Source organism: Vespula pensylvanica, chromosome 22 (genome assembly GCF_014466175.1).
Source record: "Vespula pensylvanica isolate Volc-1 chromosome 22, ASM1446617v1, whole genome shotgun sequence".
Lineage (NCBI taxonomy): Eukaryota > Metazoa > Arthropoda > Insecta > Hymenoptera > Vespidae > Vespula > Vespula pensylvanica.
Genome location: NC_057706.1, coordinates 1576116 through 1592449, shown reverse-complemented (window position 1 = coordinate 1592449; position 16334 = coordinate 1576116). Strand labels below are relative to the sequence as shown.

The 16334-nt window shown below is 33.3% G+C and overlaps 1 protein-coding gene across 3 annotated transcripts; it reads left to right on the top strand.

Moving 5' to 3' along the window:
- The first annotated feature begins 3418 nt into the window (after positions 1–3418).
- On the top strand, positions 3419–16048 carry LOC122636528 (protein dissatisfaction-like). Of its 3 annotated transcripts, none has more exons than XM_043827834.1 (8): positions 3419–3825; positions 11074–11275; positions 11704–11819; positions 13262–13447; positions 13569–13682; positions 14046–14212; positions 14338–14584; positions 15145–16048. In XM_043827834.1, the coding sequence occupies exons 2-8, from the start codon at positions 11145–11147 to the stop codon at positions 15372–15374; spliced, it is 1191 nt and encodes a 396-aa protein (XP_043683769.1). In that variant the 5' UTR covers positions 3419–3825; positions 11074–11144; the 3' UTR covers positions 15375–16048. The 3 variants fall into 3 exon arrangements, with proteins under 3 accessions (XP_043683769.1, XP_043683768.1, XP_043683770.1); XM_043827833.1 differs by having other exon boundaries at positions 11704–11837; XM_043827835.1 differs by lacking the exon at positions 3419–3825 and having other exon boundaries at positions 11155–11275; positions 11712–11837.
- Positions 16049–16334: the final 286 nt, after the last annotated feature.

The following is a 16334-nucleotide window of genomic DNA, read 5'->3' as shown; positions in this document are numbered from 1 at the left end:
TTTTTTTTTTTTTTTCTTTCAAAAAACTCGACCATAAATATAAACGAATAATAGCACATAACGAAGTATCTATCGAGCTGCTCGCTCGAACGAAAGTGTAAAAGTGTGAAGAGCCCTGACACGATGTAAGAGTGTGAAAGAGATTCAGAAGATAAAGGGGGGGGATCGAAGGAATGTGCGAGAACGGCGAGATATGCGTGGGCGAATCGTGAGAAACGGGCAGGTGACATCTTGTCGTGGCGGTCGGTGGTTCACACTTTCAGCTCGTTCTTTCTTGATGACAAGAAAACCAAAGTGACAGTGCAGGGCCGCCTTTAACGGGATTCTTTCTACTACTATCGGAGTCATGTTCTATGTCCTAGGAAAATATCGCTTTTATCTCTTTTTCAGAGCTTTACCCAAATATTTTTGATATAGAGATTGGTACGCTCCTTTTTTTCCCGTAAGTTCAATAAATATTCTGAAGTGTTATTGAAAAAAAAAAAAAAAAAAAAGAAAAAAGAAAAAAAAACCAAAGAAAAAGAAAGAGTCTAAAATTGTAGTTAAATCTCTAATGTACGTGTTTTTTTTTTTTTTTTTTTTTTAATTTACAAATTTTTCGTTTCTTTGCAATGTGCATAGTAAAATTGAAAAGTTTTAATTCCTTCAATCTTACAAAATTTACTTTTTATACGCATATATATTTCTTTAAAAAATGTTATATCATAAAAACAGTAAAAAGTTGTTTTGGAAAAAAAATTGTTAGATATAGAAATAGTAATGTGTGTCGAGTATTATACGACTCGATATCGTTGAGAGAAATACGGTTCTATTCGAAATCGAAGAGCGTCCCTGCTCTCAAGCGTTCTCGTAAAGATGGTGGGGTGAGGGATAAAAGGTTTCCTTGTTTAACAAAATATCGTCTCCGAGCCATTAGCCCGACTGTTACCACTTCACCGCGATTTTCTGCTCCCGTCTCGTCGAGGAGGTACTTCAGAATCTCAGGGATCCTTCGACCTATCAAGTTCAGGCCGTTTCAACTCGTAACACGCGGGGAAATCGAGGATAAGAGTCGCGCAATCAGTATCGACGTATCCGCACTCGAATATCGCCAATTCTGATTTATAATTTGATATTATTGAAAAAATAAAAAAAAAAAAAAACAAAAAAAGAAAGGAAAAGAAAAGACAAAAATAGATTATTTTAAATCTCCGATTGTCAAGGACATTAATAAAAAAAAAATATATATATATATATATATATATATATATATATAAAAGAAGAAAAAATACAACTTCTTGTAGAGAGAAAAAATTAATAGCAACATTTTTCTTTTTCTTTCTAAGTGATAAAGATACATACATACATACACATACACACACATTTGTAATTTACAATTTTATTCGCGTCGAATTGTACAAATTTTTTGAATAAATTGATTTTTTATGTTTTAATAGTAAAAAATTAACGAGAAAAAATATAAAGGGATAAAACTGAGCTTCGTGAAATTGATCAACTGACTATTAAGGGACGTGGTCGCGTTGGGCACTACTGGGCATTCGTACGCTATAGTCTACGCACGCACGCACCACCGAGATGGCAATCATTGATTTCTACGGAATAATAAATAAAATATTCAAATAAATATCGCGACGGTTATTGCCAGCGTTCGTCTCGCGTTACCGTAACTTTGTTCCCGGTGTATCGTGTGAAACGTCCAGATGTCACGTATTATCGTTCCACTCTGTATACCTACTAGTACCTTTTTTCAAAGAATGAAAGCGAAATTCATTTCTTCCAGCGATGAAAACTTTCATTCTTGCTCGTTAACGTCGCCAAAGAAAGATCATAAGTTTTTTTTTTTTTTATTCGAATAACATCGTGCATGTAAGTAAGTAGGTGTATCTATTCGAGTCGATGATCATGATTGCTGTTCTAATAGTAAGTCATTTCGAATATTAAGGAATTTTTTGTCACACGTTATTCTTAAAATTTTAATGGTACACAGAAGAAGCATTTTTCGAGACAAAATATATAAATATTTTTTTTTTAAATAATTTATTTCAATAATCATTCAAACTAAAACATCAAAATACCTTAATACGAGAAATGTATGACTTCACATTAGACAACTTCGTAGGATTATATATAGGGTCTGTGAATCAAGTCGATATATCTAAATTATTTCCTTTCCAATAGAAATTAAGATGACTATGATTAACGATATAAAGAGTTAATGCGGTTTCGGGGCTACGTTTGACGATGATTAAAGAACATACCTTTAATATCATATTCGGTTCAAGATCAATATTCCAAAGATATTGATTAATTTCTTCTTTTTTTAAATAAATATTTATATCAATATATCTTCAATGAATCGACTTCAATTAGTGGATAATTTGATGAGTGACAAAAACAAAAAGAAAAAAAGAACATACTCACCTATTGAAAATTCTAGAAAAAAGAAAAATCCTTATTTAAGGATTATTAACTTACAATCGGATTACACCATTGAGAGAAACTTCTCAAGATAGAAAAAAAGACAAAAAGATTTCTAATACACATATTTATATAACTCCGACTGGATCTGTTCTAATTTTTAAGAGAGAGAGAGAGAGAGAGAGAGAGAGAGAAATATAGGTGCGTCGAAAAAAAAAATCACTTTTGAAGTTTGCGGAGGCCGAAGGGGCGAAGAACAAAGTGAATGGCGCAATCGAATTGACTTTTAGAATTTTTCGCGGCGCAACTTGGTCGAGTTGGTGGTGTGACAACCCCTCGGGGTGAGGGGGGAGGGTTGTAGGTGCTCGAAGGGCGAGTGCCTTTTGCTCGGGGGCTCTTAGAGGCTCCGCCTGTCGACCAATCGGGTTTCAAAGCTCGCTTAGGAGCCCAAGAACGCGAGCCTTTCGAACTGGGCGTGTTCGTGAGGTGCCGGTGGCGGCTTCGAACGATCAACGCGTTCGAGAATATCCTACTCTCTCTTTCTTTAATATTTTCTTTCTCTCTCTCTCTCTCTCTCTCTCTCTTCCTTTTTTTCTATCTCTATCTCTATCTCTTTCTTTCTTTCTTTCTTTGGTCCACACCCCGAGGGTGCCCTCAGCAGGGTGACTTACGACTGCGGAGGACTCCAACGATTACGAGTTCCTAGATCCGACGTACACGGATCGCTCTCGTTCGCGTTAGAAAAAGTTTCTACGTGCTTTGCGATAAATCAAAAGGGAAGAAAAAGTTTAAAAAAAGAAGAAAGAAGAAGGAAAGGATAGATCAAGCCGACCGATCGCCAAATAACAGTGCAATTTTGATATCCTTTCTGTTTCCACGAGCTTACTTTTTTGTTCTTGTTCTTCTACCTCTCCTTTTTTTTTTCTTTTTCTTTTTTTTTTTTTTTCTTTCTTTCTTTCAATACAGATCGTAAAAACGCGACAAGTATCGTTTGGTTCGTTATCTCGTAAAACGACCTCGATGAAGTTTTTTCGATTAGGTGATATGTGATTGCAAGAAGAAAGAAGAAAAAAGTGAAGAAAAGAAAAGAAGAAAGTAAGAATTATTTAGTGAGAGAAGAAACGGGATTGTGTGTATAATTAACGGAAAGGACGATTTTATTCGGTTGAAACTGAAGACTCATGTCAACCAAATACTTGCGTGATCCTCCAAACGTAATAAAGATGGCTGACCTCAGTGATCCAATAATCTCCATATTCGAAGGAACGTGTTAATCCGTTGGATCTTAAAGGACTGATTGAATCAGGACCGACTCCGATTTTCTCTGAAAGATCCAAAAATTCGGACTCGAAACTAGAAGAATCTTTTGCGAGGTTTTCCCTTTCTTTTTCGACAGAATTCTTTAAGGTGAGTACAAACGAAACATACTTCATCTAATCCTTTTCGCGATTAATACCAGAGAGACAATAATTTATATTTCGAATGAAATTTATAACAAATTTTGTTTTCCCATAGATCATCTCGAATGAATTTGTTTTTCTTTTTCTTTTTTTTTTTTCATCTTTTTTATGCAATTAGATAATCATCGTTCTAATATCCCTATCTAACGTCAAAAATATCCCTTATACATCAGCCTTTTTATATTAACGTACGAACAATTATCACGGATCATTATTTTCAAGTAATAGTTTCTTTCTTTTTTTTCTTTTCTTTTTCTTAGAAAGAAATGATACAAATGGAAATTATTGATAAACAGATATTCGTATAATTTCTTTCTAATATCTAACGATGTCTTTACGAGAAGGCCTTTGATGAACTTTGATCGTCTCAATTTCATATCCTTCTCGTATACCTCTATCCAACATCCGAACTATTTTTTATTATTTTATTTCATTTTACTTTACATTAATTTTTCTTCGGCCACGATGAGACGCGATTACGTGTGACATGTGTCGCAGTCACGTCGTTTAAGTTTCCCCGTGGGTAAACCCACCTGTAAAGGTTCTTTTCCGGCACAGAGGCGTGTAATCGTCGGACCTATGGTTTACCTCGCCGTCGCGGTACATGTAATGCCCATCATTATGTCACCGCTCGTCGCACATATGCCAAAAAAAAAGAAAAAAAAAAAGAAGAAAAGGAAGAAAAAGAGAGAAGAAAAAGCGCAAAAAAAAAAATTAAAAAAAAAAAAAAGCAACAACAACAACAACTGAAAGAAAGAAAGAACGAGACAGAAAAAAATAAAGGAAAGGGAAAGTGTAAGAGAAAAAGACGTACGCACATGTTGAGTCGTAACACTCACAGTTTTTGCGACAGAAGTATTCGTAATATTTTCGCGTTCGATTCATGACACCCTATAATGACTTCGTTTCTCCCTTGTAACCCCTCCCCTTCCTCCACTCCCCCTAATTCAGTCAAACTCACCTGCAAAATTTAAACTCCGTTATATTGTTCTTTCTATTCCTTTTATTTCTCTCTTTCCTTCTGCGTTTACGCAATGATGAATATCACTTTTTATTCCGCCCCACTTTTTATTCTCATGATAACATGCACTTGTCTCTTTCTTTCTTTGTTCCATCGATATGATAACAACGAAATGATCGTTAGTTGTTATTGATTTTTATTGAATAGGGTAAACGATAGTATCGTTTTTTAATTGCAGGCAGAAAGTAGGAAACGTCTTATTATTTTTTAAGCGATTAATAACGTTTGATTACATGAGTATTACGAGTTGATATATTAAACAATAGAATTTTTAAAAAAAGGAGAAAAAGAAAAGAATTTATGTTTTATAATTCAATTAGAAAATTTTCTATATTGTATGACGTATTTGTAAAACCTAATTGATAATTGATAATCAATCTTCTAGTATAATTAACACTGAATATCATGGTATTATCTGTGATCAATGTTCCTGATCATGAAAATTATTAGATGAGTAATATGGATTGATGAAAAAATTTATTCGATCGTTAAAGTGTTAATTAAAACAACGCGTTAATGCTAATAAAAATAAAATGTAATATAAAAGGTGGTATAACGAAGTCGCTCCTATCTTTTTTATTTACAAAAAGATCCATGAAACTTATTAGACGAGCGTATCGATTTAGAAAAAATCGATTCGACGTAGAAAATGTTGATTAAAACAACACGCTCATGCTAATCAAAATATCGTCTAATATAAAACTTATTACAACGAATTGACTCGTATTTTCTTTTCTTTTTTATTTACAAAAAGATGTATGAAATTTATTAGATGAGTGAAAAAATCGATTTAACGATTTGAATTTTAAATGTTTGTCACATCTATGTTGTGTATCACGAAACAAAGATGTCACAAATTAGTTTTCAGAATAATTGATCTAATTGTTGTAATTATTGAATATATCGTTAACGTTGAATTCTACACCTACAACAGAACAGGTTTCACGCTTTTAATATCGGATCGAAGTAAACTACGCTCTTGCATTGTTCCGTAGTTCCTCGAGCACGACGAAATCGACAAAGTCGATCGAGTCACGCAATCACTGTCAGCCGTGCGAAGCGTGCACGTGTTGGCCGATCGGTAGAACCAGTCGCACAGTAGGTAAGCACAATTAAATCGGACAGAGAATCAAAACGGCCGACACGGTGTTCGCGTTTAATGTGATCGCTTGAAAAGATACTTAATTGGAGAAGAAATTACGCACGTGTCACCTCTCACATTCGATCCTCACCTATCAACGTAGTTAGATACATCATATTGTTATTTATTATAAAACGATTAGAATTCTAATTGGATACAAATTTTCAATCGAAAGGAAAGGAAAGGAAAGGAAAGAGAAAAGCAAAAGAAATTCGATTCGTTTTCGAATTAGAATTAATAATAAGAAGAAATATTTTTTCTATCGTCGTAAACAAATTACAAAGTTTTCTATTTATTACACGACAATTAATGATACTCGAGATTCACTAATGTTAAATTAATTGTTACTTTTGAAACATATATTTTTATGACTTTTCTTAATGAAATTAAAATGTTGACACGTTCTTTCTGTACTTACGAAATTGTCCAAAGAGTGATTAGATGCTTCGATCGGAGAGAATTCGAACAAAAAATATTTTTTATAGATTAATCGAAAGAATTTTTTACCGATCAAAAATATCCATGTTTTTAATTGATTAACGCAGAACAATTTATAACATCGAAAGTGAAAGCATATTAATTGTTATTTTTTCAACGCAATTTACGTAATGAAATCGACATTTAAATTTTCGAATATACGATGCAAATGACATTGTTCGCTTGCACATAATTACGTGATAATTAAAAAAAAAAAAAAAAAAAAAAATAAGAAGTCCGCGATCGAGCGTTATCTTCGCTTTTTTAATCATTCCTATCAACTGTATGCTTGGTTTTGATCAAAAGGAACGATCGATCGTAGGCGAGTCATTAATTGCAGTCGACTTTTTCGCTTAACAAAAAGTCACGTCAGGGGTCTATGGCTTGCTCAGTAACGACGCACTCACTGTTGGTGGGTGCACATTCGACTGATTAAAAATTAATCGACTTTACCTAGGTGTAGGGAGCTACGAAAAAAAAGACATTGTGTAAGCAATAAGGGTACATTAAATCATATAACATTCTCGATCATCGATTATCTACGAAGAGATAGATATTTCAAAAACTTTTTTGTGAATACTTTTCGTTTTTATCGAAACAGAAAGAGCGAGAGAGAGAGAGAGAGAGAGAGAGAGAGAGGGAGGGATTCTAAAAATAAGAAGAAATCCAGGTGAAAATTACTCAGCAAAATGTAACGCCTATCATCGCAGACGTTCGATCATTTCGACGATCATTTTAAAAGCAACGTATCTGCATATGTACTTATTATATTAAATCGTCCGTATCACACAATTATTATGTTATATACGTAAATAAGTTGTAACGATTAAATTAAAAGAAAAAATGAAGATTTTAATACATCTTTTAAGTTTTTATCTTGAACGGGAAAACGTAACGTAATGATTTTAATAATTTCCATTTCTTCTTCTTCTTTTTTTTTTATATTATAATTTACATAGAACGAATAAAGATCTTCTTTGATCTCGACGATGACAGGAAGAAAAGAAATAAAAAAAAAAAGAGAGAGAGAGAGAGAGAGAGAGAGAGAGAGAGGAGAAGGCTTATTGTTACAGCTACCAATATCGATGGTCGTTCCTTTGTCTGTAAGAGTGCTATCGATCAGCATTTTTTATGCGAAAGGATGCACGTGACGTGACGGGGAAAAAAATTTGCATGCCAGGTTCCATGGGAGTGAACCGTTTAGGTTTTGAGCGTTTAAGCGTATCCTTTCGTATTTTCTATATCCTGCGTCGAGAAACTAGCGAAGAGTCATCGAAACGACATTAGCTTGGTCAACGGTGCACCACACTGTGACAAACTTTTACTAAAGTATAGTGATCGATTGCCAGTTTACCATCTAATTTCTTTCTAATCAAATTTCTTTTCGTATTAAGAACTACGGTGTTTTGTAAAACAAATCAGAAAGAAAGAAAGAAAGAAAGAAAGAGAGAGAGAGAGATAGAGAAAGTTCACCACGTTTCATATCACGCGAATTAAATTAAATGTTCCATCGAACTATTTGATATTTTAGTTAATTGAAAGATATGTAATTTTTATATATGTTTTAACATATGATATATATATATATAAAATTTTGTTTCCTATTGCATTGTATCTAAATATAATCTATCTTAACTATAAAGATACACTATTAAAGATACACGGATTATAATATTAATTCAATTTAATTCATGCGACAATGTTTAGAAGAAAAAAAAGAAAACTAATGATAACGAACGATATAGAAATGGTGATACAATTCTATTAAAAATCTCATTAATAAAATTTGTCGTTCTTTCTGATACAAATATAAACAGTTTGCGCGTATCGTATATAGAAATATTTTTTCGAAGGACGAAAAGCAAAAGGGGAAACAGAAAAATCTGACTCCTGGCAGTATGTTAGTTCTGGAAGCTCGTCGTGTGGCTCGTGCCGAATGACTCCTGTGCGACGCGACATATGTTACGTGCGTGCACGAACGCGCGACACGCATACGTGCAAACAGGGTTAAATAATCCGCCCCCACCAATGTATAATTACATACGCAGTTTGTAAGGTACACCACCCACCTATACAATTTCGAAACACCGAAACTTTCCAAGTCCGAAATGAAAGGGATCGAAATCGATAAAGAAAAAATGTTAGAGTAACGTCATTGCCGTGAATATCCCTTTTATTTTTCTTTCTTTTTTTTTTCTTTTCTATAAAAATTTTCAATAAAAAACGAGGAATAATCTCATTGAAAAACGAACCTTCTCTCTCTCTCTCTCTCTCTCTCTTTTTTTTTTAGAACGTACATACGTCATTGAAGTGTTTTTATTCTTTGTTGTATCTTTTTCTTTTACTCTTCTATGTTTTTTAATGACTTCTTCTATCCACTATCGTGATATATGATTGAAAATGAGATAAGAAAAAAGAATGAGAAATCAGATTTTTTGGATAGAATAAAACAAGCGTTATTGAGAGATTGTCATACTTTATAAAAAAGTAATCATCGAGGATCTTGACGTTGGATTAACAACGTACGTAAATGAAATATTTAAAAATGTTATTACGATAGTAACTGTCGGAGAAAATAGTTGTGTTACTTCGCGAAAGATGATCGTACTTGTTAAAAGAGTAATCGTCGAAAATAGTTTGACGTTGGAGTATCTCTGAAGTAGTGAAGTATTAAGTGAAGACTACGTAAAAAGTCTCCAGATAGAAAAAGAAGAGGACGCGACATCATCCAACGGGACTCTCTTCGTGGTTTACCGCCGTCGAGGCTGGACGAGGTTGCTCCACGTCACCGTTGCATTATTGAGCCTGAGAATCCTACAGATGGCTTAGCCTGCCATTAGTGCGAGAAGGATCGCGATATGTTAGCCCCGAGGTTCTTTCGATGGAAAGAGAGGGAGAGAATGAAATAGAGGTAGGAGGAATCAGCCCTGGCTCGAGAGGGTTGAGAAAGTCAAAGGGAGACTCCCGAGCCCGTAGTTAAACGTGTCCTGAAGACTTCTCGACTTTATGACCTTCCTCGACAACAGTCTGTCTCTTTTTATAAACTCTTTCCAATAGAAAACAATTTCATTGAGATTAATTCTGTTATAACTGAGATTATTTCGTTTTTATAATTGACTCTTTCGGTCCATGACAATGTTCACGTTTTCGCTAATTTAAAAAGGTAATGTTCAATTATATTTTTAGAATATTCTTTACGGATGGTTAAAAGGAATGAAACAAAAAAAAAAAAAAGAAGAAGAAGAAGAATGATAAAAAGGAAGAAAGGAAAAACCAACGAGACAACGAATACTCATAAAACGAAAGATCATGAAGTTGATTACTTTGTAAGCATTGCAAAGAACGTATAGGAATATTCATTGTTCAAATAAAAACTATTCGGGTACTCGTAAGAAATTATTGCGTTAACAACGGATTATTTCATACTCAATGATAATGATTAATTAATTGATTAATTAGTTTAGATCAGATCGGACGAAATTAGGCATTTCGAGGATAACGATTCTAGCAATATTTTATCGCACGTTTAATACTCGAAGAAAACGTAGATACGTACGTGAATGTATGTACGTATGTACGTTTGTGTACATATGTAATATCGTATGTAACTACTTATGTACCTACAGCGACGTATTGTATAATGCATCTCTATATATCTTCGATCGCGTCAAATCGTGGTTTTGCCTTCGACGACAATGAGCTTGAAGGCAGGAAGTCGTAAGCTTCGACGAATCGAAGTTCGCCTACTTCGTCGACGAGCGACGTTTTGCCATTCCCGAGTTTCTCATTACCTCGTACAATATGCAAGAACATATGTGTCGTTGCGAACATTGCCTATAGATATATACACCCCCATATACATCTCCATATCCATCTATCTATCTAACTCGATATCGAAGTGATTACGATATATGTACATATGTATGTACGTACGTACGTACGTATGTATGTATGTATATGAAAGTGATAGAAACCATGTAATCGTTTTACATTGCCAGTAAAAATGACGGATAATGAGGAGTAATAAAAGATAATTTTCATCCACGTTACATCGAAAAGCTATTTTGTCAAAAATCGTTCTTAAAATACACAAACGATTCTCCTCAAGCAGCGTCTTGTCAACCTTACTGTCACTTACTGTCATATTTTATCCTAACGATCATCTAATCCGTCAAGCATATGTCTCTAGTTTCTTCTTTCTTCTCGACGTGACAAAGAGAATATATCAAAGACCACGTTTTTCTATCTTCGACGATGTAGGAATTATTTTATTAATAAAATATTCATCGAAAACTAGTCGTCAATACTATTTGTTCTAGTGAAAAAACTTTGGATATTAAAATGAAATTGAGCAAAATAACGCGACGACGTGAATTTTCTTTTTCTTTTCTTCTTTTTTTCTCTCTCTCTGTCTCTCTCTCTCTCTCTCTCTCTTCTTGTAACTTTGTATCTTGTAAAGAATTGGAATGAATTAGAAAATTATTATTGTTTATTTTAATCGAAAGTAAAAAATCGAAGACGAAACAAACATTGTGAAGAATTTTATGCTTTTACAGAAACTACTACATTTTGTTCATCCTGCCACCGTCATCGTCGTCCAAAAGTTTTCTTCAAATTCAAGAGGAAAATGGAAGAGAACGGTAGAACCGAAACACTCTGCAAAGTATGTGGCGACAAAGCATCTGGGAAACATTATGGAGTACCGAGTTGCGACGGGTGCCGTGGTTTCTTTAAACGGTCGATCCGCAGGTACGCGAGGTAATTAATTTTTCTTTCATTATCATCAGTATTAATGGAATATTAAAGATATAGAATCGATATCGTTCGCATTCGTGTTTAACAAAAATAAAAAGGAATTTCTTTCTTTTCTTTTTTTTTTTTTAATAAATTTCGAATGAGAATCTTACGAATGAAATCTTACGAATTAATTAAATGTTTGCTCTCAAATATTATCTCTCTTTAATCCGATACTAAATTCGCGTAAGCGAAAATTTTTAATTCGGATTAAACAAATAGATAAAATTAACGTGAAATATCGTTGAGATTCTCACGCTTATCGTATTTATAATAATGTCATTCATCGAAAGTGTATTAATTCTGTTTTGTTTTTTTTTTCTTTTCTGTCTTTTTTTCTTTTTCTTTTTTTCTTTTTTTTTGTTCCTTTTTTGTCTGCTTGTTTTTAACAGAAACTTAGACTACGTCTGCAAAGAGAACGGGCGTTGCATCGTGGACGTTTCAAGGCGTAATCAATGCCAAGCCTGTCGTTTTACAAAATGTCTTCAGGTCAACATGAAACGAGATGGTACGCTTCGTCTCGATGGTGATTAATCTCTTACCAATTAGTTACTTTTTTTACACACACACACACACACACGCGTACCTTTTTTTCTCTTTCTCTCTCTCTTTCTTTTTCTCTTCTATATAAATTTTACAAGAGAGGAGGAGAGAGAGAGAGAAATTAGATGAAAATAGAAAATTCACTCGAAGAAAGTTCTATCGACATATTGACTCGTCATATTCCGGAAGTCTGCGATTGTCAGAAAACCATATATATATATATACACATATACATACAAATCGATAGAGACATTTTCGTGTAAACATATCGAGTGCGTTATGCAGGTCTCCAAAATCTTCATATATTACAATTCATTGAAGCAAATACAGTTTCTTTTACTCCTAAGTAAAAAAAAAAAAAAAAAAAATCGAAAAGAGAGGGAATAAGAAAGAGAAAGAGAGCGAGAGAGAGAAAGAGAGAGATAGAGAGAGAAATAGATAGATAGATAGAGGAAGAACAGTTTTTATGTCGGCACAACCCATATGAAATTCTATATCAATGCTTTGGTTAGAAATTCGATGTGAAAGGAGAGTCAGCATCGACACGGTCGGAGGAACGGTGTCAGAAGCAGCCCGAAGTTCTCAGCTTTTGTAAACACTTCCATCCAGCGCGTACCTCGACTAGAACCGATAATCCAAACACTTGATTGCTCAGAGATATCAATTAGCGAGGGTGGTAATGTTGAAGTAGTAGGCGCCATTATGACCAATATGTTCCCCGTTTATTGAGAGCTTCTCTCTGGAGATTAAAAAGAGAAGATAAAAGAAAAAAAAAAAAAGAGAGAGAGAAAGAGAAAATAAATGAAAAAAAAAGAATGGAACGAAAGTGACGATGACAACGATGACGATGATAAAAAGTCCAGATACTGTGTGATCGTCGATGAAGAGGATAGAGTTAAAAAAAAGAGAAACGAGAAAAAATAATTATTATAAATTACACGGCCCAACAAAAAAGAGAAACACAAAAAAGTTTTCATCTAATCGTTCGATTAGTAATTAAAATTAAATCTATTCTTTGGATATATTTGATCGCGTTGACTTCAAAAGCAACGTAGATATTCGTCGAGTCGCTTTTGATTTTCGACATTTTTGTTCTCTTTTCTTCTTTTTTATTAATCATGACTATTCAGAATGAAAATAATAAATTAGCGACTTTTTGTTGTGTGAATTAAATCCGATTGGCATTAATATTTTTCTAAATTCTAAAGAAATTTAGAAGATCGTACGGAGATGGATCATCTTTTGAATTAGCATATAAGGCTATCGTATATCTTGAAAATTATAATAACTGATGAAAGAAAATTATCGTCGTTTTTCGAATCCACATTAGAAATATAATCCAAGGATAGGTTTAATCTTTTAGTCATAATTTTTTTTGTCCTATCCAAATTGTCCTATCGTTTTCAGCGGTACAGCACGAAAGAGCACCGAGAAGTACTTCGACCTTGGTGGCTGCTGCAAGAAGAGCTCCGGCTGGCCTTTATCCGGGTCTACCTCACGTTTATCACACGACAAACAATCCGTATCATCCTCTTCTTTATCCGGCATTATTTCCTTTCAAACCAACGATGCCTCCATTTGCACCTGCCGTTGGTAAGCAATAACAGATATTTATTTATTATTACAAAGGAAAAGTAAATCGTTTAGATAATAAAAGACAAATGTATGATCGATATTATTCATTAGACATTATCCTTTTGATTATTTCGATCAGCACATTTTTTACCAAGAACCTCGACAGAATCATTATCGGTGAGCACAGCGAAGGAAGACGAGGTAACGAGCTCCGAAGAAGCTGCAACAGTTGAACCGAGGCTCGAACAAAAAGGTGAATTAAAGATAATGAAAGAATATAATTGTAATAATAATTTAATATTATTATTTATTTTTCTTAACAAAAAAAAAAAAAAGAAAGAAACCCTTGTGAATATTATTGTACTTAAATCGGTATTATTTCCACATCTCAAGTAATTTATTATTTATACTTTTCTTTACTTTCGATTAAATTTATCGAAGGGGTTTAACTCGTGTATAATATAATTATTATTATTTCTATTATTATCATTAGATATAAGATTACAGATAATGTATACAAATGTTACACTTTACGTTGTAGTCAAATACATTTTATTTCGAAGATTTCTATATGAATATTACACTGATAGAAATTTTGTTTTCTTTCGAGTTTTAGAAGAACTCGTCGGTACTCGTCTTGTCCCGCAAATCGTCAGTCCGGTCTCTGCGGAATATACGATGTCAAGCTTCTCATTGTTGCCGACGGAAAACGTTTACGAGTTCGCTGCGAAATTATTATTCTTCGCTGTAAGATGGGCTAGAAGCATACATTCATTTTTACAAGTAAGCATGAAATTCTCTTATCAATCACGTATAATCGTTTTATCGAATTAACGAAACTGATTAATTTCGTTTCTTCTTTTCTTTCTTTCTTTCTTTCTTTCTTTTTTTTTTCTTTATCTCGATAGTTACCATATCGAGATCAAACTATATTGCTAGAAGAATCCTGGAGCGAGTTGTTCGTACTTACGGCGGCCCAATGGAATTTTCCTGTTGAAGAAAGTAGTTTGGTTCCTGCCGATTTATCTACGGAAAGACGAGAGATATTAGTTGACGAAGCGAGAAGACTTAGAGAATTATTAGCTAAATGCTCGTTGCTGAGGGTCGATCATTCGGAATACGCGTGTTTGAAAGCCATCGTCCTTTTCAAGGGTGGTACGTTTAAGTATTAAAAACAGTATTAACATGAAAATGGTCTAAGTACAAAATTCAATTCTGAAAAAAATGAAATGCATAATTTATCTTTCAATAGGTCGCTCTATATCATGATAATGTGATATTAAAAAAAGAATCAGGTTTGATCGATAAGTATTATTTGATAAAAGCTGACCCAAAGTTCTCTAAGTGATTTTAAATTTACTCCTTTTTGGAATTTGTTGGACTAATTTTTTGTTTTCATTCTTTATTTATTTATTTTTTTCTTTTTCATTCTTCTTATCAAAAATATGAAACTACTACTACTAAGCCTAAGGTAGCTCTTTTGCGATTCTGAAAAGAAAAGAAGAAAAGATTTTTCAAATCACGTAGATAATTTTAGGCCGGACTGTATTAAAAAAACGTCGATAGTACTTATCGTACAAAAATACAGATATTAAACATTATATTGATCTTAGACCACTTTGTATATTTATATATTATATTTATATATTTATCTTAATAACAAAAAAAAAAAAAAAAAAAAAGAAAGAAAAAATAATAATTATTTTGTTTTATAGAATCTAGAGGTCTCTGCGAACCTGGCAGAGTTACCGCGTTGCAGGAACAAACCGTAGCAGTTTTGTGCGAGCGTGACGCTCGAAGGGTTGGTCGATTGTTGTTGCTTTTACCACCGGCGCGTGCATTGTGTCGATCTACCCTTCAAGAGCTTCTCTTCAAGCCCACCGTCGGTGACGTCAGTGTGGAAAGATTACTCGGAGATATGGTCGGTGCACTCAGGCCAACTTAGCCTTCATCGTCGAATTGGACGAGAGCTGAACGTACATTGCTCGATTATATTTAAAACGCGTTGTTAAAAAAAGGATCTTCGAATTTGACTTGAATCATCGTAAAAGCTTCAAAATTACGTATACCAAATGATCCCAACGAAGAACTTCGTATTTTCTTTTTTTCTTTTTCTTTTTGTTTTCAGAAAATAGTTAACTTACCAACCGAGTTGAAACCGCGTGTGTATTTTCAATCGTCGATAATGTCGGGTAATGTCGGTAATCGTCGGTAATACAGAGAGTGATAAAGAGAAATAGAAAAAGCGTCTTCTATAATTAAAAAATATTATTTACTAGGTTTTACGATAAAAAGATGAATTTTTTGTAATCCTATCGCATCCTTAACGAAGAGATAACGTTTTATGATGGCAACAAGTTCTAGTCAATCTCAAATCATAAAGTTAATGTCTACCGCATGTATATAGATGTATGTATTACGAAATTAGAAATAAATCGTACGTGTCTGTAATAACAAGAGCAATATGTTGATTCGTCGTAGATATAAAAAAATGTATTTATCAAAAAAGATATATATATATATATATATCTTCAGAAGTCGAAATAAAGTTATAAAATAAACTGATAACTTGCTCTCGTTAGAATTTACTGAAAAAAAATTCCTAATTATATAATTTTAATGATTTTCTTACTTTTCGTTTCTCTTTTGATAGAACTACACAAAGATATGATAATTATTATGAAAAAACTTGAGGATATTTCTTGAAATAACGGCAAAAAGACAACAAGGGTGTGGTTAGCGACATTTAAAAAATAAAAAAAACTCGATGAACGCACATTTTTTTTTTTTTTTTTTTTTTTTTTTTTTTTTTTTTTTTTTTTTTTTTTTTTTTTTATTAACTAGAATAATTTATTTTTTTTTTTTTCATGGTAGAAAAAGGAGAATGTATCTTAAACTCATGGAC

Excerpts from the sequence above, each read along its gene's own strand:
- LOC122636528 (XM_043827833.1), top strand. The coding sequence starts at position 11,145 with ATGGAAGAGAACGGTAGAACCGAAACACTCTGCAAAGTATGTGGCGAC. Across the intron at positions 11,276-11,703 it reads TCGATCCGCAGGTACGCGAG|AAACTTAGACTACGTCTGCA; the intron begins GTAATTAATTTT and ends TGTTTTTAACAG. Across the intron at positions 13,683-14,045 it reads ACCGAGGCTCGAACAAAAAG|AAGAACTCGTCGGTACTCGT; the intron begins GTGAATTAAAGA and ends TTCGAGTTTTAG.